Consider the following 27046-nt stretch of genomic DNA (forward strand, 5'->3'; position numbering starts at 1 on the left):
CTGAGGGTCTGAAATTCTTGCAAGTTGTCTGAGAATCATCATCAAGTCATGAAAACTTAGCAGAGGTCTGCTGAATTCCTCACCCTTCTCTATCTTTGCACTTTTCTTGACACTGTAAGGCAGTTAGAATGTCTTAATACATTAGGAAAGCATGTAGCAATGTTGTCCTCTTCACCAGCGTACTTCTGTGGCTAATTTGGTGTTCATCTCTAGATACAGGTTTCAAAACTGTTCTGATTTTAAAAACCTGCATATATGGGTTAAGCAATGATCAAGAGCTGCTTCTATAATTGATAAAAGCATTTAGTCCTCAAAGGCACTGAGAAGTTTATTTCATTTTAGACTGTGAAGGTACTGATTTTTCAAAGACTGCACTTCAATGTTAGATTGTGATGAGGAAAGCTAATGATAGCTGCAAAAATTAAAATTTCAATTTACATTTTTTTACTTACATATATATTTTTAATATAGCCCCAAGGAAGAGCGTGAAATATGTTGAGAGACAGCGTGCATTTCTACTAACCTAACGCAAATTCTTTTTTCCAAGTAGTGACATAATTATAGACAAGAAATCTACGTGCAACTGTAACAAACATCATACTCTGTAGTGATATCCAATTAAAACTGTTATCTTCTTGCTTGCGTCTTGTAGAAAGGAGAAAATAGAGAAGTCAAGTCAAATAAAAATAATAGTTTCCTACCGTCTGAAACTGAGGAGGATTTTATGGCAAGCCTAACACAAGGAAAAGTTCAAGGCAGCTTCTACTGAAATTGAAGTCTTGATCAAGTAAAAACTCAATCGTTACTCCAGTTTTAACTTTCAGAGATCTTCCTAGATAATTTGTTTGTCTGCACTTATGAAATATTTAGCCAATAATTTTTGCAATTAATCAGTATAGAGATGTAACACTTGATTTCTTTCTTTCCTCCAAGTAGCTCATAAGATACAGCTATCTGAAACTAAGTAAGCACATTTAACAACAACAACAAAAAAAAAACCAAACACACACACAGAAAAAAAAAACCAACAAAAAACCAAAACACACACCAACAACAAACCCCAACCCTGTCCTCCAGATAACCATCGCCAGCATCTAAACCTACAGAAAAGGGCAAGAAGTTTTCAGTACACTGCTGCTTATGTGGAACATTCAAAGAATTTCAGAAAGTTCAGTGAATGAGACTATTTATAAGCTGTAACACACAAACGACACTGAAAACAGTTTCTGTCATGTGTTTTACACCTGTAGTCAATTCAAATATTACCAACATTAGAATTTTTGGCAACGTGTAAAGGTTTTAAAAGAACAAAATTAAGCATTGAAAACTAAGGTGACCATGAAATATGAGTGAACTGAATTTGAACATGACCTTTAACATTTTTCTATAAATTTGCCTCAGAGGTGCACTGCATTGCCATTGTAAACCTAAAAATTAGCCATTCATGTGAGGATACTTCAGTGTAACTCTTAATACAACACACTTTTTTTAACTTTGTTTGATGTTGTATACTTGCAGTTTCAATACCATGCATATATGTAATCCAAACTATAATATTGAGACACATGGGGGTTTTGTTACTGCTTTTATTGTGGTTTACTGTTGAGAGCATTATAGATAGCGTAATTGGCAATTTCTTTCCATATAAATAAAACTGAAGTTTTTACTCAATCTATTTTGGGAAAGTATTAATTTCTAAGTGTTGTCTATATACTTGGTTTCAAGAGGACCATGTAAACAAATCCTTAGTCTATTATGCTCAGAAAGCATCACCACATCTGTGTTAACTAGCATACTGATCTGTCTGGACATAAGCAAAAGATAATATTCATATAAGATAGATGAAGTGAAGGTCTCCATTTGACAGATTTGTGCCTTCCAGCTCGAGTCTATCATCCTTCCCACACAGAGACATGCTAAGTTATATATTATTGTTCCATGACAGCTAGTGTGAAATTCAGAGCCTTGAATGCAAAAAGATACACCAACTTGTCCCTCACCCTAACTCACTGAACTTACTATGCCTGGAAGCAAGACTTTCTCCTCCAGTCTTCAGTCAATCCCCCAAAGGGATGTCAGGATAATGGAACCTGACAGTTCTACAGTAATAATGCCATAAACCACCCTAAAGGAGCCTTGTATCAACCAACAAGCAGCAATTACCTTGACTCAGTACCACCCGTAAGTAGTACAGTTTTATCTACTTAGAGGCACTAATTCACAGCTCTAAAAATGCAAATCAAGTATTTTCCATTTTAAAAATCAGTAATTTCAAGATTTAACAGAAATATGGAATGGCACTTCAACCTCTACAAATTTATATTAGAGGAAGTAAGGTAAGTTTTACAAACATCAACTATTTGTGCAGTCGGCCATCTCAGTAAGCAGTATTTGTAAATCTTCAAGGGACTGCTAAAATTCTTGTCGCTTCAGATGGTAATTGTCCACATCTCAGTGGAGAAGACAAGGGAACCACCCGTGAGAAAAAACTGAAGCTATGCTATAACATTAAACAAATACACTGATCTTCTAGCAGTAATACAGAAAGGGAAAGTCGTTTAGATTCTGACCTACCCCAAAGCCACGGTGGACTTAGGGGAAAAAAGACATTCAGAAGACACCCTGTCTGTCCTAGAAACCCCCTCTCTTCTAAAGGGCAGCTAAAAGTTACTTTAAAAAGACAATGTGTCCAACTCTCCATATTTATTAAATTACAGGCACTAGAGGGTGACCTTAGAGCTTGACTGGAGTGCAACTCCAGAGCAAAAAAATTCCTCAATCTATTTTTGAGCTCCCTAAATTCATTACCTTCCCCATCTCTGCTGGCACATGAAATGGGAAAGAAGACATAGTACTGTTCCACAAATACACGAAGTATAATTCATATGAGCCATTACAATGGAGATGGAAGCTAACTTGTCCTGCAAAGTTATGCTGAATGATACCCCTATGCTAATTCAATTAAGGCATTGCAAGGTAAGAAAAATAGACCATCCCCTCTTCCAAGCAGAAATACAGAATCTTAGTTTAAGCTACATGTCCGGGGGAAGGGTGAGGAAACACCAACCCTCAAATGCTTTTTTAACATGCATCTTATTTTCACCTGCTATATAAGCACTGCCAAATTTAGGATTTAACAAAACCATTATTTCTCAGTTTTAGGTTCAAATACCTAAGTACTATTGTTACCTGGGACATCAATACATGTGTAATGGACTTTTATTTTAGCATCAGTGAATCTGGAAATATCACTGACCAGCTAACCTTTCTTCAATGACAAGAAAGAAATACCAAAAAGTTATTGTCATTGCCTTATCAGGAAGTCAAGAAATTTCCTATCTGAATCATGTATTTTCCTGAGTATATGTAAGTCTGAAAATGAAAATTCTTGGAATCTGGGATAGCCATCTCCTATAATTCAGCCATATGTCACTTACACAATTACTAGAAAGGGTTGCTAATAAAAAGAAGTGCAAAAATACTTTGCCACTAGTGTGCTACCAAAAAATTACAAAGAATTTTGGATAACAGGCCAATAATGATGTTGGAATTTACCTAATCTTGTTATGCAATATTCAGTAAGACCTGACAATATTAATAAATGCCTGTTTACATGTAGAAAAATCTCTGCCTTGGCAGTTTTTTCACAGAAGGCAGATATCGATTAACAACCACACCAGGCTTTCTGTGACCTACTTAAAGGGCCAATATACCGCTTCATTTTCCTTTCATACTGCTAAAGCCTACACAGAAGAATCATCCACATTAATTTCAGTATGATTACCTGTTTAATTCTCCCTCATTCAAACATGGTCTGAGACTAAAAGTGGGGGTTGCTGCTTCAGCTTCCACTTAAAGGAATGAAAGCATAAAAAAAGGGCAGAAATGAAAGGTTCAAACAACTGATGCTTGGGACAATGAAGATGATCTGGTGAACTCGTGTTAAGGAAATTTAAGCCTGTGTCACTACACACTGAGTTTGAGTGACATTAGCCATGCTTTCTTCCTCTCTATATATACTGAACCACTCAAATACTGGTGCAGCATTAAAACACAAACAGGTTATAGAAAAGTTTTGTTTCTCCGCTGTTAGTGTTTTTGACTATCAAATTTGTATTACTGCTTATGATATGATTATTAACAATGATTTCATTCATCTGTCTTTCTGGTTCCAATTTAACTACAAATCTAGTCTTACGCTATAATTTTGATGTAACTATCTTTAATTTTACATAAAACACATGCCCTTTCATTCTTGATTTTCTGAACAGTGATACTAGTTACTTGATCCAGACCTACTGTAAGGCTCAGAAATAACCTAGTTTCAAGAGCAAGCCTCAAATATGATGAAGATTTGTGATCTCCATTTTCCATGGGTCATGTAATTGATAAACTGTATCAAAAAGGAGAAAGTTTCTATTGAAAGACATAAGAAGAGATGATCTACAGTAGCAAGAGGTAACTCTCCTCCTCAGAGACAAGACTGATATGTTGTGAGAATGAGTAAGAATCTATTTTGTCAGATTACAGAGGTATGAACTGACAGCTACAAAAAGATTATTATATTATTCTAGAAGGAATGCACCAGCTGCTTCTGATAAGTAAATACAGGAAAATTACTGTAACAGGTAAGAGTAATGCTGTAACAGTAACGCCAATCTAATTTCCTCCTAAACTGTAACAGATTAAAGCAACAACCGATTAGCACACAGGATTAGCTCACAGAAGAAAATGCTCTCCTCCTTTAAGAGTAGTTACGCAGTCCACTGCTGAGTATGGTTGCCCCTATACAATATCTAATGCATGTGGTATACCTAGTTGACAAGAAATGATAACTAATCAATAAAAAGAATTTACTTTAAAACATGCATTTATATGAATCCTTTTGGAAGTACACGTGATGCTCCATTACAGTGCTTCAACATGGAATTCTATTAAAAACCTGCTCTGAAACAGATCTCCATTTTAATATGTAAGAGAAGACATAAGTACTTCACACTAAAATCTCCATAGTCAAAGGCAGAGGCCTGTGACACCTCCATATTCTAAGTGTATTAATCAGGCTATACTAAATATTAGCTTGCCTTGAACTCAAATATAAATGTATCAAGTTGTACAGACACAATGTACATTTCACATCAGTGTGTAAGCAATGTGAACGCCCTGAAGAGGTGCAAAAAGACTTGTAGGCTTAGCTGCCTACCAGGGTTAAATAAGAATATTTGTAGATTCATCGTTAATTAGATATCTCAGTTTATTACCATTTGAATTTAGAATTTCCTTTTACATTCTGATACGTTAACATACTAGTTCTTTTTAGAAATGCCTCTTTTTCCCTGTCATTCCCAGTTTAAGTAGTTATCTCAACTGAGACCAAGTAACAAGTTTTTCCATCCGGCCATTTCTTTCCCTGAAATACTTCACTATCTGTCTTAGCTGCCCCTTCTACTATCGGTTATGTCATCTTTCTGTCCAATTTAGACTTGGAGTTATGAGAAATTTCTCATTAGAAATGCTTTTTCTTTTATTTTTAAATCTTATCTAATTAAGTCTTCCCTCCTTAGCCCTATTCATAGTAAACACTGTTTGCTATTTGAACCCTTAATGTCATCCTATCCACAGTCAGCTTTGAGCATCCCAGCAGCGAAGCATTATTTTTTATAATGCTATACACAACAACTCCTATTGGTAACAGCAGAGGTTACACAAAACCTGTCTTTTTATAGAGTTCATCCATTTCAGACACTGTATAGTTGAATCACAGACACGGGAAAGTTTTGAAGTTGCAGTACCATACATCAGTTACATATAAAGAAGTTATTTTCTATTGAGGTACATTTTGAGAAGATGCAGACAGGCAAAAAATACCTGTTTACTAATCAGTGTGGTAAATAAACCATTCTGGTATTAAATAAATCAAATCCTGTGTTAGGAAACTTCCAAGTAATGCTGAACCCAAAGTACAACAATACCTTTCTTACAATGTTGTTTTTCTTCTATTTTAGAAGGATTTTTAGAAAGAGGCAGGAGATTAAAATAACAGGAAAGTCTGTTACAAAGTTAAAAGACTGTATGATTAACTACCTACTTTGCAAAGGAAACTGAGTACCACAACTATATGCAACCTCCTTCCCCATACTTTGAGAGGGACAATAAGTATAACAGAGAGAGGAAAGGTTGTTTACCTTCCCAACAAGGTACAGAGCTGCTAAAAATCTGTTAAAAACCTATAAACTATTAAGCTTTGTATTGAGTTTGTTCTTTGTTAGGCATTGTTATGGCAAAAATCTCTTTGTCTTCTAGCAAAATCAGCCTGGCTTCACACAGACAATAAGCATATTCAAAAAGTTTAGCTAAAGTGAGTGAAATTAACTGAAGAACTTTTTCTTCATTGCACAGCTTGTCAATTCACTATTACTTTTTCTAAAATACAGAGCAACACATTTCACTCCGCGGCTTCACGTATGCTAAAGCATCAGCCTTTGTGCTTCTACAAAGTGACTTGCATATCTTATCATCTCCCACTCCTCTGCCATCCTCTAAACAAGCTGCCCTACTCATCATCTTCATATCCGATGCATCCCAAAATTTCCCACCACACTGTCATATCAGCCCTGCTAGACTCATACTGTTCAGAAGGCATGACAGTTACATGTGCTGCAGTTCCCCTACTTTTCTGTATGCTGGTTATAAAAGGAAGGAAAAGGTCAACACATATCAGAAGTCAGAAGACATTAGTATCTTCAGACTACACCCCAAAAAACAGCATAGGGTAATGCCTATGAGAAAAGCATTTTGAAAGAAAAGCCAAGCAGTGTCATCCGTGTGCACCCACCACCCTCCCTCCTGGTATTTCAGAGTTACCCAGGGAAGAGTTCTCAGTCACCACCTCTCTTCCCTTCCTTTTCAACTCCATATTCCGCCCCAGTGATGGGCAGATCTTTGTACATACTACATTCCCTGCTTGCTCATCAGAATCCTTCACTTCTACTACATTATTCTCCTTCTTATATGATCACTTTAGGTATTAACATTGTAAAAACTACCAATGGAATAACATCCAGACATCACTGTTCCAAATGGTGTCTGGCTGTCCTAAAGTGCTTCTTTGGTTTTACATACATTTTTCAAAGTATGTGAAATTGCTGGCTTATTTAAAGGCAGCGGATCCATAGCTCAAAAAGTACTTGACCAACAGGCATGCAAGAAAAAAATGCAATTAATAAATTTAAGAGATCTGTCTGCAGGGCTGTGATTTTACCAATTATTTTGGCTGTGACACGTCTTGCACAAAAATTCAGAACTTTCAGTCCATGCCAGTGTGTTTTCATCCTCATCATCTTTCTTTCCCTTATGTGGCAAAAGCAGTTTTCCAAAAGACACTTGAAGAAACATGTAACTGATTTTATTTATTTTTTCCCCCCTAACTCAAACACCATGTTACTGTTGTTGTTTTGAAAGTTACTTGCACATCTCTGTGAAATCTCATCTCACATCAGACAAGGCCTTATGCCCTGCACTACTTTTGGTACAGAACGGTAGCTGGTATTTTAGATGAGTTCCCACCTGCATGATACAAATATGCTATCATTCTGCTGATCTGTTAACATTCCATTTCTGAACACACAGTCCAAAAAACTCAAAAAACAAGACCGCTATTGTGATGATCTGAACTGTTGCTCACTCAATCTCAGGGACTCCTGATTTTGTTGTTTTCTGGGTTTTTTCCTTTTCCTTGAAAAACAGCACGTTTCTCTCAGCTATATTAGCTCTCTATTCAGACCATGTATTCTTCTGCCATGTTTTGTCTGTAGCCCTGGCTTTTTTATTAGTTTCTACCCCTACTGCTATTTATTTAGTATGCTGTTACTCATTCCCCACATTTTCATTTAAGACACCAAATGAAGACGACTGCATCCTGCTGGACAATTCTGGTTAGCTATCTAAAAAAACCCAAACGTAAAGCAACCACGTTATGCAGATCTGTCTGCATTCAGTATAACCTAGGGATCTAGAAGTTTTAATAAGCTTACTACAAAGACCTCAAACTTTGTAGTAAGTTCTTGAAAAGTTCTAAATTCCCAGGCTATACTGACAGCATACAGACATTATGTGGGTGGGTTGGGATTGGTTGGTTGTTTGGGTTTTTTTTTTTTTGATAGGTAACCTGCAGTGTCCAGTGGCATGCAGTTTTCTGAAAGAGATTTTTATATCTTTGTCACTAGTTAGTACCCACAATGCCAAAACTGCCTCGGGTTCTAAGTAATTTAAAAGAGCTAAAATAAGGCAGCACTTTGTTTTTATTAAATTGCTAGTAAGTACTGATATCAGCGAATATCAGCTATCAAGTCAATCAGGCAATATAGTGGCCTATATAGTCTATATTCTTCCAGTCAGTAATGAGGGTGTCAGATTGGTTGCTGAGCTGTCAAATTACCCAACAGTTCCCTATTCCAAATCAAGGGAAGTGAAGACATTCTCAGCTTCCCACATAATAACCCAACAGTTTTAGGGTAAGTTCCTTTCCTATTCTGAACTCTCCAGCTATGTAAATTCAACTGAAATTAATCCTTTATTTAGCAATCACAGTCTTACACGCCACATGTTTACATGTTATTATTTTGTTCCCTAAATTGCAGTTCTCCTGTTTGCTAGAAAGAGTAAAGGAAGAAAAGTATAAAATACCTGCTCTTACACAGCCACTGGCACTGCTATCCTGGCATTCATGCATACCTTGGACTTCCTCCTGCCCAGACGTTATGCCCACCCAAACATTATCGAGCTGCTTTAACAAATGGACTCTTTTTCATTCTGGAATAGGTCATCAGTATACAGATGAGCATCACAACACATTAAGCTTCTGGGTTATGTTCTACTGCTCAAATCTAACAGCCATGCAAGAGGAAGACAAAGCCAATGCAAAATATCATTGCACTTGGCACAGTCATGCTGGTGACAATAAGAACACATATTTAATGGTCTAAGACAACTGTCAGCCAAAGTACAAACACTTTGAATGCTGGCGGAGAGTTCATGAAGACATGAATGTTTCATCATACTGTTACATACACATAGATAAACAGCTTTCCACAAAGTTAAGATATGATGCACCAGAATGCACGCAGGGGTATAGATTAACACGTCAAGACAGGTATCTGCAGAGCACCACTGCTGTGGTACACAGCTTCATGTATCTAATGGGTTGATAAGGACTAGCAACATTTGTGGGAAGACAGTAACACAGACAGTAACATAGAAGAATGGAAGAAACCCACCTTAAGGAGTTCATAGTGTTGAATACCATTCACACCAATGTCCGGATCGATGGCAGACGGGACAGAATAGCGAGAATTAATTGCGGTGTTTTCAGGGATAGAGATGTTAATAACTGTTGAGGGAAAGAGGGGGGCATTGTCATTTATATCCTCTATTAGGAATCTTATCTTGACCAGTCTGAAAACTTCATCAGGCAAAACAGCAACCTCCACCTCATAAAAGCAGCGATTCTCACTAAAGATGCCAGAGCACAGCTTCTCTCTGTCTATGCGGTTTGCAGCTGTGAATATCTCACCAGTGTTCTCCTCCACCCGTACTAATGGTACATCCCCAGTCTTATACACAAGCTTGAACTGTAGCGGTGAGGAAAGGGGCACATCTGGGTCCAGCGTTAGGTTAAGATCCTTGAGCAAATTGCCAATGAGGACATTTTCAGGCAGTTCTTCCCGCACGGTATAATTCTTCTCCTGTGCGCCAGATTGAAATACAATACAGGCTAATAAGACTGCCAAGAGGTAGGTTCCAGAAAGTAAGTCCATCTCCAGAATGACTAATGAGTATTCGTGTAGAACACCAAGAGTAGCTAGAAAAAGGAAGAGAAAGAAAGAAAAATTCTTTTAAAATTTACGTAATATTGTGTTCTTGAAGTGATGGAGACATGAAAGGAGTGCCTTTCCTATGGCAAATAATGTGAACTGTTTCAAAACACTACTAGCAAAGTGATATTTGACATTACAATCCTTAATAAAACATATAAAATTTCTTGCACTTTTTTTTCTTTTTTTACTTAAAACTGTTTACTAAACACTGAGGTAAGAACCTTAGAACTGGATCACAATGAATGAACAAATAAATACGAAACTATTTCCAGCATGAGATTTTCCTTTGTTCCTTAAGAAAACCTTCTTCCTTTGAACCCTTGGCCACATTGTCCTCAATTTTTTTTTTTGTTTCTGAAGAAAAAAGTAGGTAAGAACTTTGCAAGCAACCATCTGCTGAGCACCAGATCTTTTTATACCTCTTGCTCAGAGATAGGAAGCCAAAAAAACTCTTCTTAATTTTCTCCCAAGTTTTACACTGACAGAATTATGTAATATTTGTTAACAGCATGAAATCTGGCTATTTTTAATAGAGGAACTTAAACTGGCAATAAAACGTTATCTAGATGGGAAACTGGTCAGCTTCAGTCCACGATGGGTAGAAATCTGTCTAACACAAGGACATTAATACAGCAGTCCCTTTCTTTAAGATGACAAGATCTCATTTGACCTTTGGAAGTAAACATAAATACTAGTACTCGATTCACTGAAATCTAGATTGTGTGTCTAAAGAGCAGTGCACAAATTCCAACACAGGAGAACAACAAAACATCGGAAGTTTTCAATGTAGTGCAATACAGATTTGCTCTGGGCTGACGAAAAGAAAATTCTTTACTTCTCAACCTAGTTTCAGAATACCAATATAGTCTCCTCTCAAGATTGTTAACCACCTCAAAAAGATGGGATTAGAATGGGATGATTTATAGGTACATACAGATATCTGTGTACCTACAGCTTTCAGCTGAGAGTTTTTAAAGGAAAAATTGAATTCCATGTATAAAATAAGCTGCTTTACCTAATCTTTGCATAATTCTGCCCTTCCAGAATTTAGGATAATCTAGGATAGTACTTCCGTAAGGTAGATGTTCAAGAGTCCCATCTAAAATGATTTTTTTAGTTAATAACATTTTAGCCCCTATCAGCTTAGCATCTGTTCAAATATACCTAACTCATCCACATTCATTTCATTGTGCAGGTAAAAATGTAATTTTTTTCCTCCCTTTTCTGATTTCATTCTCCCTGTCATAGCCTAGATTGATTTACTCCTGCAGATCAAGTTGCAGTGGTTGAAGAAATTACTGAAGCCAATAATTGTCTTCACCTGTTAAGTTACTGCCTTTCAGCAGTACCACTTTCAGGGTAATTTAAACTAAAACACTTGACTTTGCAGTGGAACAGATTAGGAATAACTAATATTGCTATTCCATTTAAACTCTGCAACCTGCTTTTGATTGGGAGTAAGTAACATATAAAGAACATTCCAACTAGATCTGCAGGGTCTATCTTTCCATGTCAGCATGATTTAACTGTAAAGCATTTTCTGGCTTTATGATTATACAAAAGGAGTAACATGAAATAAAAATCCAATCCTGCAAGCCTTCACTTATCAAAAAAGGCATTGCTCACTGGAGTAATTTAATTAACCTGAATGAGATTGCTGATGTGGGTGAGAACGGGATATGCAGTTCATGGGGCACAGTTAACACATTACCTGCAGTTTTTTAGTAACTCACTAACTTATTTGCAGTATGTCACTAACTCAGTGCAAGTCACAACACAACACTAAACAGGCATTCAGGAGTGAAGAAACAGTGTACTATGAACAGCCATTTTATAAATCCCTTGTAATATCAAATTCTAAATATGTAAATAAGGAAGTCATCAGCAGACACTGATGATCATTAATGGTAACTCTATGGTAGCAGCATGAGTTTAATGAATGAGCTGTGGTGATATTGTACAAATGTACTGGTTTGACTATTATAATTAATTAACTGCCTTGTATTTCTGTAAATACATCTCCAGCAATTGTCACCCCACTAAAGTAATTCCCTATGTACATTCAACCTGCAGAAAGCTCTTATTTCATGAAAGTAAATTTTGTATCTGCTATTAAATATATTTACATCGTTGCCATGCAAAACACTAATAAAAAATGTATCGGTTACAATGAAGGGCTGATGTTTTGCTTTGAGGGGAGTATTTACATTTCAGAATGGCAGCAGGTTCTGTGCATACTGAGAAGCACTAGTCTGCCACTTCTCTACTAGAAGTCAAACTGAAAAATCAACAAAACACAGGGGAAAAAACCTCAAGAACTTCACATCCTGATGTTTACAGAGTAGTATTTAAAACTTACCGTTCATTTCTGAGGAAGCGAAAAAAACTCAAACACAACCAATAAATATAAACCAAATTCCAGTCACTATCCCAAATTCTTCTGTGACAATATTAATGTAAGCTTTGCCTATAAAGTACAATGGTATAAAAAAAAAAATCACCGTCATGTATATACATCTTCCAAATAGATAATCTTACACTACTAAAAAAAATCGTTTGATTATTAACAAAGTTATTATGCTGCACTGCCTCCCTCTCTAGTTTTGAGGATACAGGGAATTTTAGTCACACTCAAAACAAAAGTCTGTTTGTGTTTGCATAAGGATGAGTACACAAATTGAACAGTCTAACAAGTTCATGAAAAACTTTCCTAAATCAATTCTGAAAGTTGTGATAGTACCCGTGTGTGTGTATATATATACATATATATGTAAAATACCTCATAAAAATTCCTATCACCCCAGTTATACCTGCAGTGGTTCTAGGGATTATGAAACAACCACAGCACAATGCAAAGACTTTTTCAGGAAAACTGTGAGGTGGCACATCTTAGCATTACATTACTATGCGTATTTTTATAGATGTATTTTAAATGAAAAAGTTTGAACCATTTTTTTTAAACCATTTCTGTCGTATTAAATAAATTAAAACGGAAATAATAGAACAGCATTGTTATAAACTATGTTAAATAAATGCTAACATGAATTTTTGTAATGTCATCGATTCTATATAATAATAATATTATTATTAATTATATTAAAAATAAATCTACTGCCGTTGATTTTGCTGAACTATTAAAGGGTACAGCCAGGTAACAGGCAGTGTTACGAGTTTTAACAGAAAACTCATCTTGAAGTAGAAAAAAAACAACCAACAGTTACTTACAATTCTTGAACTTCTATGGAATACATTATCTTAAAATGGTCTTTACCTGTCTTTCTAAATAGTTTTAGGAGCAGTTTTTAACCTTTAAGAACTGCTCTAGAGCTATAGACCTTTAAGGAGAAAAACCCCAATAGGACTCAAGTTTTCTGCTTAGATGTACAGTGGAACATCTTATGCCATGAGAAAGTGTTGTTCTTAAAGCAACCTATTTATATAGCCATAACTGTATATTGCCTGTCATTTGTGCCATAACATTGATAGAAGTACTGTGGCAACAGCAATGCAAAGAAAAAAAGCAGGAGGTACTTTCTAGCAACAAAGCTATGAAATCAGAGTATTTCTAGTGACGTACACTGTTTAGTACATCTCTCATACCTGTCTACATATCTACATCCCACGAAATGGCAAAACAATAGAAATACCAATCCCAAAGTAAAAAGAAAGGCTAAAGAAACTGCACATGGAAATGACAGGCAGACAAAGAAATTGTCGAAAGAGAGCGTGTGAATGGTAACAGATGGTAGAAAAAGTCAGAGATGAACGAAGACAGACAGACAAGATGTAAAGACAGAAAGGAAAAAAGAAAGGAAGTGGGTAGAAAGGCAATCACAGTACAGCATGTGGAAACAGACTTTCTTGATGACTGGAGTATAGAGGCAAAAAAAAAAGGGGGTAAAGAAGCTAAATAGTCCAAGCCTAAAGGACCTTTCATAAGCTCCAACACTCAGTAACACTTCTACGGTAGTAAAAAAAAAAAGTAAGAACAAATAAAATTGTTTAACAGAAGGTAACATTAAGCTTGCCAAGCCATTTTCCCAGCTTTCAAAGAAATGCACTGATGTCTGCTGATACTGCTGACTTCTCTAACTAGTAAGGCAAATGGCCCAGATGGACAGGATGGAGAATAGGAGAGGAAAAAACAATTTCAGATTTGCTCTCTTTCATCTATGTATGCACTTAAGTATACCTGCTCTTTTTTTCCCAATATACAAAATATTAATGGCATAGTTTAAATATTATAATTTTTCATCATTATCTTCATTTAGCAGCTGTCAAATCATACCTTGAAAAGTAGACAGAATATATAAAAACTTTTAACTACCTAATAGAGTATGACATGAAGGTAGAATCTAAATCTGTTCTTTAAACACACAGCTCTATCTGGTCGCACCCAATTCAGAATTCCTGTAGCTTATCACAGGACTCAACTGCCATTTCTTTCTTAAGAGGATCGCAGAGCAGTAGCAAATGCAGTAAAGTGTTCAGGTGCCCACTTCAGATGAAAAAGCAACACTATTTCTTGATACTTGGGTTCAGATTTGACCTACAGTAGAATAAGCAAGCTGTGGTAATATTTTGTAACTGTTACATCAAGTTTTCAAGAAAAATATCACAGAATCTTTCAAAAAATTTAGAGTATTACACTGAAGTCCAAAACTGCATCAATACCCAAACACTGAAATCACAATAGAGAAGAAATCTTAAAAACATCACTCCAATTCTTATCTTCATATTCTTGAACCTATTTAAATTACATAGAAAAGTTTAGCTAGTATGTCACATTTTTTCAAAATAATATCCCTTTCATTTGCTGCTAATGCACCATGAAATTATTAAACAGGAGTATTGAAATCCCTATGTTAAAACAGTGTTTCTCAGAGCAAAAGACCCCCAATGACATGGACTCTATTTCTACAGTCAATAATGACCATAATGTTATTGAACTGGAGTGAGCTATTCACAACTATTCCAGCTCACTCAAAAAGGCTCCCTCAGAAGTTTCCATTGATAATTAAGCCATTCTATGCTATATGACAGAGGTTTACAATTTCTGAATCATGTTGATAGGGATTTCAACTTCATCCTGTAGACAGCTGCTAGATTGTTATGTCTGGTACTGCAGATTTTTAGTGTTTTGTGTTTTGGTTGTTGGGTTGTTTTCTTTTTCTGCAAGTCAGTAATGTACCTGAACACAACAAAGTCTATCCTTTGTCACCACAGACAATGTTTCATTGAAGGAACTGTCTGATTTTGATGGTTGTTAACTTTTTGAAAAAGGCAGAGACTTTACTGGTATTGCTTACAATTTTTGATGACAACAGGAAACACAACAAAGCTGTTGCCAGACAGGAATCCCCCGCCATTAAGTCCAGGCACAAATGGTAACAAACAACCTGAACTAATTTTCACACTCTACAATGTTTCAAACAGATTATGTTGTAGCCATCAACACTTACTCACAGTATCCACTCCCTACATAGTATATTTCTCGATCATAGTCAAAAGAAAAAGACCTACCTCAAAGAGAAAAAGACAATTTGTTATATTATCAAGGCTTTCAAATTAATTCCCTCGTATGATTTTACTCTAAATCCACTAAGGGACTGATTTACTCTTTGATCTATTTTTTATTACCGTGATGGTACTGACTTCAATGAGGTTTCTTTAATTTGATTCTTTTTCCAGTGATGAACAAAATGAAACTGGAAATTCCTATCACCAGGAGAAAGATTCACCCCACAACCATTCAAGTCAACAAAAGAACTAAGTGTGAGCCGCAGCTTGCTTACAGCTGCACGTTCTCCTTATTCAGTCTCTTCACTGAATAGAAATAAGAGTATTTTTAGGTTGCTTTGTTGTGGGTTTTTTGTGTTTTTGTTGGGGGGTTTTTTGTTTTTTTTTTTACTTTTCCATCACAGTGTAAAAAATACCCTTCACTTGAAGAAATTAAGGGTTAATGCCCAAAAGGCAGATTCTTGCAGCCACATGAAGCAGCAGGCAAGGTGTGGAAAACAAATAATTGATAAATTCTTACTGAAACAGAAATCTATAGTCTTGATATTAATCTGCAACTAATAGGAAGAGTGGTCATTAGAACTTGTATAAAGATGCTGGAAACAGTGAACAGAACTATAAATACACAGCAACAGAACTATAAACACAAAAAAGGCAGTGAGCACAGGCATGAAGCATGTTGAACGGACAATTTGAACTCAACCACATTGACATATGGCACAAAGAGTAATTTCTTTCATTTCAAATGAACCCCTGTAAATCTGAAGTCTCTTACTTACCAAAAGAGTAAATACAGTTCATGTTTGAGAAAATGTATCTAGCAACTACCCAGCAAATAAGTTACAGGATATTTTTAAAGTAAGTCAGAAAACTGAGAATATGCAGTATCAAATTATATACCAGTAATACTATGAAATAGACAGTCCTGATATTAGCAGTGACACAGTTTTGTACCAGAGCTGCATAGAAATCTCAAGACTGAGAACAGACATCTTGGAAAAAAGGTGATGATCTCCCTGGTAAGCAAGACTATTTCAATTTTCTTAGAAACAAACACTGGGATACATGAACAAAGACGGAAAAAAACAAACAGACCCAACACACAAACCCTCTATAAAGCTGCTGAATGTTACAACTCCAAAGCTAACACAATACTGCTCTACAAATTCAAATACATATTCACTAAAATTCAAACGACCAACTTTCAAAAACAATACCAAAAAATCAAGTTATTAATGGTATGATTCATAATGTCATTTTCTTAGTGTTTTATTTGTCTGTTTGTACACATGAATACATTTCACTAATCAACTGAAGACTGTTCTAGTTTTGGTCCCTGAAAATCTGTTCATGCCTCAAATTTGAAAACTAAATCTCTGCCAGAGCAAACAAAAGAAAAGTCATCCATGAACCACTGGCAAGAAAACATGGTATCACAATAAGAAATTATGTGAAACCAGATTACGTGATCAGTGGATTTATTTCAACTTAAAACACGTTTTTGTTTATTTAAGAACAGAAGTAAATTTGATTTTTAGTCACTTGTGTCAAATCCTTTGACATGGCAATTGTCAAGATCGCCTGTTTCATACACAATGCATCTTGATTTAGTTAGTAACTTCTGTTACTGAATAGCAGAAAAATACATTTCAGAGTGTCTAGTGAACAATTCGAGTATTTGTGACTATGGATAGGAACACTGCTCACAGCTGAATACCACGTAGTCTTAACTTCCTTAAACTAAATACAATTCTGTCTACAGTCCAGTCCTATACATAACAGCATTTTGAGTAGCAGAAATCAGCTGCCACCTTCTACCCCACCTTTAAATTTAAAACAGAAATGATGTAATTACACTCATGTACACTTCTCATTTCATATATTAGACTTTAAATGATACCAGAACATTACTTTTTGTATACATTTTTCAATCACTTAAACTTTTTTATTTCCATCAGTTTCTCTTTGCCTCAGCATAACATACCCAGAAGTCTAAATGTGAAATTACTCACAGATTTCTGTAAAAAGTTCTTACAGCTCTCCAAGCCTAAAAAGTAAAGAGTACCGAACTTTCACCATATTTCCTGCTCAGCAAATTATTGGTGTGCCTACATAAAACAGGACCAGGAGATTACAGCAACAAAGCATGTATAAAACATATTTTTGCATTTGTTTAGTCTAACTTCCCATCATGTTGTCTGGAAAGTGGCAGAGTGTTCCATTCCTGATGCTGTAAGGCTCATGAAGGATTGCTGAAACATACAAAATTCATACACTTATGTAGTCCTTAACTAATTTATTTCATTACTACTGTAATTAATAACTAGTTAAGCATCAAATAATTTATTTTCTTCTTCCTCGGTAAAACGTGAAGAAAATAGTTCAGATAATTTTACTCTCATCCTTGCAAACACTTCACAGAAGCAAGATTGTTCCTATTCAATCTACTTCCTTCAAGTCAAAGTTTACACAGTACAGCAAAACAGAAAATGTTAACAGTAGCATGGTCGCCATGTAAATCTTCAGATTAGAAAGTTTTGCATCCAGCGGCAGCATAGCTACTCATTTTCATATGGGATTTTCTGTTCTTCTTAAAGATAGCTTAAACGTAAATGAGATTCAAACTAGAAGGTACTGTTTAAGAGTTTAAAATACTGAATACATCATGAAAGAGATTTTCTCTAGTTTAGCATATATCTCACCAATTAACAGCCTAATCACCATGTTCATCAAAAGTTGTCACAAGTAACATATAGATACAATATATAGGAATACATATTTATAAATCACAAACTCAACTCCAGAATCTCTAAGAGTACCAGGAACACAAGAACTAATTGCACATGTTGGAAGAAATTTTTACATAACGTATGTATGGGTCCATAAGCAGGGAAGCAATCACCATGTTTTTTTAGCTAACTGACCCTACTTAAATACACGATATGAATAAAATGTTGCAATATGTAATGTAAGACTCTCCTAAGAGAACACGATTTGAGAGGAAGGGTTTCCCAAGAGCAGAACAAAGCCACCTCAAGATAAGTTAAGTTGTAAATTACATTAGAAGTTACATGAAACCAAAGCCACAGTCCTTTTATGGGGAAAACAAGCAACCCAAAAAAAAAACCACAAAACAAAAGACTGAAACAAAACAAAAGATTAGCAGCAAAAGCCTCTCAGGGTGCCGGTGGACCAGCTCGCCCCGGGCTGGCTCTCCCCCGCCCCAGCCCGCCGAGGGCTCATCCCGCCTGCCACATGCCCTCGGACAGTTTCTAGAAAACCCTTTCTTTTTCCTTTCCTGAAGACAAAGCCAAGGCCAAAGCCACCACCTTTACCTTTGCAGGTCTTGCGACAGACACAGCAGTTAGACGGGGAACATACAGCTCCGCTGTGGCGCCCTGGTCACTGCAGGCAGGCCGAGGATCGGCACCGCTCCCGCCCCAGCCCCAGCCACCCCCCCGCCGCCTCCTTCTCGAAGAATCCCGGAGGCGGGCGGGCGCGCGCTCCCTCAGGCGGTTTCCCGCCTCCCTCACCGGCCTGACGTTTCCCGCGCCGCCTGCTGAAAGGGCGAGATATGGCAAGGTAACCCCATCAAGCACCATTGCCTGACAAACATAAATAAATGGTAAACAGCAAAACCTGTTCGGTAGAAACTGGGGTACAGGCGCATATTGTCTTTTGCATTTGATACTCAGATGAAGAAAACTGGGGCAAAGAAAAACTATTTTTTTTAAGCTTTAAATAAATAAGCACTTAGCAAGATTCTCTGCAAATTGTGGCCCGAGTTACCACAGGCGGGCCTACACAAATACCAGCTTTTCATGGCTCAGGAGGAGAGGCTTCTTCGTGCTTCTTTCCCCAAAGCCACTGCAGAGCAACACTGTTAGTGCAGAGTCTGTGTGAGGGGAAAAAAATCCCTGTATTTGGAGTCTATAAAGCACTTTGGGGATCATTCAGAGTGAAAGGTGCTGTATACATGAAAGGTGTTAGCAATAGCAATAACAAAAAAAAGTGTAGTGTGGCTTTAGAAAAATTTTCTCTGAGGAAGAAGTGAACCACTTCCCCCCCATCTCCTTTACTAACTATAGGAAATAAATGTATATAAAAGAAAATGAAAAGCATTTTGATGAAAGACTTCTTGTGATTTATTAAGTGGAAGACCAAAAAGCATCTGAGTTTGATCCCAGCTGGTTATAGTTAAAAGGATTAAGATCAAGCTTTACTAATTCATATCTTACATTATTAAGGGCATGAATTTATCTCTTATGTTATATTAATATAGATAGGGTAAATATAACTTTAAAATTCAATCAAATCCAGTAATATCGTTTGATTATTTCCTTGTGATACAATTCTGTCTTTAATTGCCTGTTGTTCTTCCAGTCCTCCCAAGGAAGCATTCTCTCCTTAGTACACTTGTAGCTTGAAATGATCTTTGCTTCAAGATGGTGATACAGTTCAAGTAATTAAAGATAGCAATAACAATAACAATTATTTTATACTATGCTTTCCTCAGTTTTTTTTCACATTATTTAGTGTAACTTTCAAAAAAAAAAAAGATACATAGCAAATTATGCATGAATTACAACAAAATTTAACTTAATCCTTATCTACTAATGGAGTAGAACTGAACCTTTAATAACTTCATATTAGCATATGTGTGACTACTAAAGATATACCAACTTTTGAAGGGTGAAATCATGTATATTTTTAAGAAATTTCTCTTCCTAGTAAAAGTATCATGCCTTATTGATATATATGAAAAAACTTGTTTAATTCTGTAGTTTATATAGACAAAAATGTAAAGGTTTTTTCTCTGTTATTTTGAAAAACAAAATGACGCTGGAATCATCTAGTTTTTCTGGTAAAATACTTTTTAGTGCATAGCACCTCCCATCCTGACAGATCCCCAAACTGCTGCAGAGATTGCAAACACATGGATTGCCTTTCAAAGCACTGAAATTCTATGCCAGGAGCACTACACTAAAGTGATTCTGGAAAGGGGACTGAAAACTAAATTATCCAGTAGAAATGATGGAGCATAGCTGTTTAGTCTTGGGAGAAAGCAGCTACCAAAGTCAGACTGCTTGTACAAAAAAGTACTCAGGAAGAAGCATCACAGAATTGGATGAAACAGAATTATAAGAGTATTTTAAAATGTGTTACAGCAGTTTGATGGGCTGGGCCTGATTCCGTACTTAAAAATTTGTTTTACCTGTTCAGTAAATATAGTTTAAAAAGTGGAGGATCTGGTCAACAATTTTCTACTAAATTGATTCAAAGTCCACTGAAATGAGTGGCATCTGCTGTTCTGCTGTAAGGTTTACAAAATTTGCTGCAACTATAGCCTTGGAAGTCAAATGCCTTAACTATAAAGTGAGAAAGCCTACATATCTCAACAACAGAACTGCGTTAAATATTTACACAGACTGTTATGGGTCAGCCTTGAATACTTATTTTTAGATTTTTTTACAAATGTCAGGCCAGATCAAAACAAGCTATGATCTTGACTGAAGCCTGCCATGGTAAAGCTGATGCTTAGCAGAATCTCAGAAATTTGATTTTGAAAGTTTTGCCTAGATCCATGAACTTTGTAAAGATACTATAGCTCCTTCAAAGACTGTACTCGTATAATGGAAAATGTGGTGTTTGCATCTCTTCACTGCCTCCTCAATGAAATCTATCAACAATTAGGATGAAATAAAAAGGGGCTTTGTAATGTGGACAGAATATTCCTAGATAAAAACCTGCATGTCCACGAACTCGATGTGGCTAGCCTTCCATCAATGATGTCCAGACACAGCCAATGTGTCATAGGCTCAGGCTTGTAATGGAAAACAAGTTTCAGATATTACTGACCATCCATTCTCCTTCTTCTGATATAGTGCAAGAGGATGAACAGCTTCAAAAGGTTTTTAATTGGGGTGTGGGTGGGTGTGTTAGTCATATCTACATAATAAAAGAACAGTGTACATCTGTGTATCAGGGTCCTGTAGGTCGTGACATGAAAAAACCTTTAAAAATCATACTGAAGCACATTTTCTCATACAGTATCATGGGCCCATGACACATTTTATCATTACTAGTACACTTCACAGAATATTTCTGAAGAAAATAGAGTATTAGTTCTTGAAAGTAGGAATTAAATGAGCAAAAATCTTAAAGGGATAATGGGAATAACGATTAAAGTTTCAAACACATGTCTATTCTTCCTCTGTTTTGTTTAAAAGTCATGTCCTTACTCCACAAATGCAAATGAAAAAACCCTAATTTTGCATATAAATGGAGTGACTTCACCACTTGATAACAGCTTATTATTGAAATGTAAGAAAGACAGAAAAGAGCACAAAAAATACCACAAAACACATACCACCCTATTAGCTGAAGTAATCGCAACACAAGAGAATCTTTGAATAACATGGGATCGTATTAAATACTGTATCATTTGTAAGCTTTATCATGCTTCATGTTTTGGTGACTTTGCCTGTCTCAGTCAACTAGAAATGACAAAGATTTTTTAGCTATTTTTGTAAACTATATGTTTGTATTAGAATTGTAATACAAATGTCACGAAAACACATCCAACAGACTGTTCCTTTACATCAGCTAATTATGCCTCCAAGTCTAAGACCTACCAAAAAAATGGATGTTTTCCTTTATATGCAGAAGTTGCTTTGAATGACTTAAGCAAGATCAACGCAACTGACACAAGGACATAATTACGTGTTGCTTCACAAGATAGAAAAAAAACAGTGATAAGATTAACTACTCCATCCATTACTGGTATAAGAAGTAGAAATATTGATTTGTGATTAAATGAAGAGAGAAAATAATATTTCAAATCTTCAACCTCTGACAGAGTAACTGTCAGTGAGAACTCCTAATGATTTCCACTAAAATAGATGCTCAGAACTTAAAAAACTCAAACCCTGAGTGTTTAGTACAGAAAACTTGCATTACTAAATCTGGCAGAACTCCAGTGTTGTGTTATATGTAATATGTATGAAGTGCACTAGAGCAGATTTCCCAAAGAAAATGTTCTGTTTTGGACTACGAACTGGAAATATTAAAGTTTCGTCGTATTGAAAGGTAGCCACAATTTATGTTGCAATATAACCATTAGGAACAAAATACCAGAAGGTTTAACAGGATAACTGGAATACTTTCCTGGAACTTAATGATGATAGTCCCATGTATACTGTAAAGTATTATAAGAAATTTTGAACTTTTTCAAACATGCCAGTATATAAACAGTGTGATACGGTGCCTTATGTTTGCAAGTTTATTTGCCTAATAAAATTCCACTATATTTTATGTGACACAGTACATTACACCTATTCGCTAAAATCCAGAGATGATGAATTCCTAGAGGCAGTCTAATCTCACAGTGATGTTTCTTTGTATGTCAGTAAAGTGTGTATATTATTAATAGTTCATTCACTACTGCTACTACCAGCATTAGTGATGGGATTATTTTTTTTATATATATTGTGTACCACGTATCACAGATTTTTTCTTTTTTTTGACGGAGTTTGAGGAGTTTGATGGATGCTGCATTCTTTTAAATAGGGAATCATTGTCTGTAACCTGAGGGATACTGCCATGTCTGATTTCTTTAAAATCAATTCAAGAGATTCATGCTTAGATTTGGCTGGAATATGGAAGCATACACTTTTTGATCAAATCACAAAAATACAAGTTTTTGTAGTTCCTTTTCTATTGCGATGCAATGTTTTCTTGTAGCAGAAAAACAAATAATTAGGCATTTTCATGGAATACGCTATATTCTGCCATGTATTTGCTGGTGTGTTCTACTCTTACTCAGATTAAAGCACACAAATATCAGGTTGAAATATCTTTCCTGTCCTAGAAAAATATGATCAGTCATCTAAATCCATTGTTTAAATTCATATGATTTCAGAAGAAAACAAAACAAGTAATTACACTAGCCACACAATGCCCTTTCTTATATAATTAGAAGTCAGTGCAATGGGGCTTTCTGTTGTTTGTTCATTTATTTGTTTTATAACAGAAACATTAGGGGAATTCAGTTGAAAAATAACTGCAAGATGAATTTCCAAGCTGACAACCAAAACAGTGTTGCCTGGAATGCAGATTATGTTCCATTTCTTGGTTCAGATATATACTTCTCATGTGGTCTCTACAGAACAGTAGAAGTTTTGCACTTTCTTTGACTGCTAATATTTTAGCATTCTATCAATGATAGATAAAATAATCATTAGAATTTAAGTCATCTCATTAGTCCTACATTTGACCAGAAACTAAGAAGGTGAATAATCACACTGAAATAAATCTGTGGTTAATTATTTAGCCATTCCATTGAACAGTAAAACGATTTTAATGAAGGCTTATTATTGAAATTATTATTTCATTACATTTTAAATAAATTTGATACGTTTTTGAAAAATCAATGTCCAAAAGCTCAAACTTAACACCACCTCAAGTCACCACATATCTCCTCCTACTAACGCTAACAAGAGTCACAAACCAAGAAATTAAAACATCAGAATTGTTGAAAAATGTAGTTTATCATGGTTTGTTCTACCACAGGACTCAGGTTGCAATAGTCAAAGACCACAGGTCATGTCTAGCTTTCAGTTACTAAAAAGCAAACCAAAAAAAAAAAAAAAAAAAAAAAAAAACCAGCAAGGTGTTGCTTTGCTTACTATTCTTAATTATCATTTTCTACAGATAGCTATCTGAGATCAGATTGAGTTCAACTAATTCTTAAAACATTAGCTGTTACAATTGTTCCTTAGAAACTATAAATAATATGGACCTTTTCATGTTTCTGAGCATAATACAATCACCCATTAGGTTTCTAAAACAAATGCTGCTACTACTTCGTACTTGCCAGTTTTTAACTTCCCTCAAGAGAATGATGATCTTACAGTTTACAGAATATACAGGTTGGTATCCTGTCTTGGTGGGAAACTTTGATCTTAGTGGTACTAGGAAGGAAAGAAGACATACGTATAGCTAGATAGTTTTTCAGCCAGCCCTGTTAAGACATTGCTGGGTAAGGGAAGAATGTTTTCACTGTAAGTATGGATGAGTTACTGGTCTTCCTTAAGTATGGATGAGTTACTGGTCTTCCTTAAGCAAAATACCGAGAGGAACTAAATATTGTCTGCAAGTCAAGAACAAAATAATTGTGTCCCAAGTTGGTTTTAGGTAGGTTATACTATCTGCAGATTTCCATGCGTACGTTACTTTGCATCAGATAGTTTAAATGCATCATCCTGTATTAGAAATTAAAGATGCATTTTTATTTACTTATCTTTCACTCCGTGCTTTTGCAAATTGTCTTTGTGTAAGTCTTCACTACTATGTTTTAGCAAGCAGGCCACCTAGTGCCTGACAATAACAAGTACTCTGTAATGACCTTAAGTGTTTTGCAAGAAGTAACGGTACACTTAGTTGACTGGATATCAAAATCATGTTGCATTGTTACAACTCTGCAAAAATAGTAGATAATTAAGTTTCCCCCAGCCACCCTAGTTTAGGATTGTGACAGTTTCTTATAAAAAAATATAGAGAGAATAGATACGTAACTTTTTCTTGTTAAGAAAGGTAAAATTATTTTCTTTAAAAGCTAATTTTGTAAGTAACCAAACTACTAGTAAGATTTCAGTTATTTTCATCTGTTGCTGAAAAAATAAATGCCAGTCTTTTTCTACAAGTAAAACTTCCAATTATACTTGGAGACATGTAATTTCTAATTTGATCTAATAAAATGCAGAATAGTGTAGTATTTTAATAGTAAGAATGACACATCTGGTTATACCGTTGCAAGGGGCTTTCCTCCTAATTTCATTTGTGTCGGTATTTTAGAGTCCAGTTCAGCTTCTTTTAAGATTGTTGGCAAAGTTTCCATAAACATCAAGAGACACAGTGCCTGTTAAACTTTCTATTTCATCCTGGCAATATACAGCTTTCCTGTATACTGGAATGAAAATTCAATAATCTCAAGAAACAGCCAATAGTCCCTCAGAGTAAAAAAGACTACTTCTTTCTTTACTCAGTTTTAAATTACCCTTAGTGCTTTCCTTGGAGTAGTAAGATTTTAAGCCTGTGGAAAGGCTATGTTCAAAGGCATCAGAATATACTGAAAATGTTTTCTAATTCAGATTCTACAGACTAATTTTCAAATAACCTAATCTGATATGTCTCCATGAAAGTCAGATCACAAATGGTTTAATCAGAATCAGTGCTTTAGTCCTCATGAACTTCAGTCAAACTTAGGTTCCCACAGCACTGGGAAATGTATATCTGGTGCTGAATATCTCATCCAGTGCTCTTGAAGTCCAAGTTAAATATTTTTTTCAAAAACCTATTTATTCTGGAAAGCATAATACTCTGAATCTTCTGGTTCAATTTATAAACTTATTTAGGGCTTATGTGTGTATATATAAACTGCTTATGTGGAGAAAGAAATAATGAAAAGCTTTCAGTGAAATAAACTTTTGAGCATTAAAGCAAAATTTAAGAGAACATGCCCACTACTTACCAATTACCTCAAGGGAACAGTTAAGAGATTTTCTTTTCCCAAGATACCGAACATTCTGTAGGTGACTGTGACCATGTAACTGTCCAACACCATTTCCATGTATTTACTACTGATGAGATTTACTTTGATGGGCATTCATATTTACAGGGAAAAAAAGAAAAGAAAAAAAAAACCAAAACCCAACAACACTCCAAGGTGTTAGACCTGCCTAGAAGAGGAAGTAAATTCTGATTGTGTTTGAGAGAAAATAATGTTTCGTTCTGTGGTAGATGAAAGCTCCCATTTGCCAAATTTGAAATCTAAAATTTAGATTTACAACAATATAACTCTCTTGTAGCATTTTGTCAGCTTTTTGGAGTTTCACAGGGAGGAGGAATTATCCTTTCTGTAACATTATTGTCTTATTATCCATCTCTTGATATAGACTATCATGTATTGGAAGGATAAAGGGTGCCCGTGCATGCCTGCTTGATTGATTACTTCTGCTTTTGCAATTTGAAAGGCATCATCCCTACTCAAACATTAATAACAGCAAAAAAACCCAAACAAATAGAATCATTATTTAGCCCCTGCCCCAAAGAATCTGGGGACTGTATGATAGAGCCAATAATGTCTGTGATCATTAAAAACAGAGTACATGAACCAGATCATGACATGACCATGACTCTCTGCTATGATGGACTGATTTTTTTGTTGGATATGAATGTTACAATGTATGAAGTTAAAATTTATCAAAACAACACAATCTAATACCAACATGCTGGGTGAGATAGCATGCCCAGAACTAAGAACATGGGCTAAATTTGTCTCTAATGGGGATACAGTGAACAGTATCATAATATAAGGATTAATTTTCAGGTTTGCTAGGTCTCTTGAATCTGACAGAATTTTCAACTTTTTCCAGTCTTGAGAAGTCAATTATGAAGCAGCATCCAAAATGAAAACATTAATACTGGCTGCAAGAATGGCTACACTACCAATGCTGCTTGTCCTTTGCTGCCTAGCAGTTTTCAGAGTGACAACTGTAAAAGAACTTAATCTAACTACATGTTAGAGTAGAGGACCTGTGACTGGTTGTTGTCATCAATGTGTAACATCCCTTGGGTGACAGGTTCTCTCA

General features: G+C 35.7%; 1 protein-coding gene across 3 annotated transcripts in view; it reads right to left on the reverse strand.

Annotated features, from left to right (window-relative positions):
• The window catches only part of PCDH11X (protocadherin 11 X-linked), a 508536-nt gene that overhangs the window by 447479 nt on the left and 34011 nt on the right, over nt 1-27046 (reverse strand). For all 3 annotated transcript variants that reach the window (XM_027800892.2, XM_014277458.3, XM_027800893.2), the window contains exon 2: nt 9276-9859. In XM_027800892.2, coding sequence (XP_027656693.1) covers nt 9276-9815 — 540 coding nt within the window. In that variant the 5' untranslated portion in view covers nt 9816-9859. The remainder of the gene's footprint in view (nt 1-9275; nt 9860-27046) is intronic.

Source organism: Falco cherrug, chromosome 15 (genome assembly GCF_023634085.1).
Source record: "Falco cherrug isolate bFalChe1 chromosome 15, bFalChe1.pri, whole genome shotgun sequence".
Lineage (NCBI taxonomy): Eukaryota > Metazoa > Chordata > Aves > Falconiformes > Falconidae > Falco > Falco cherrug.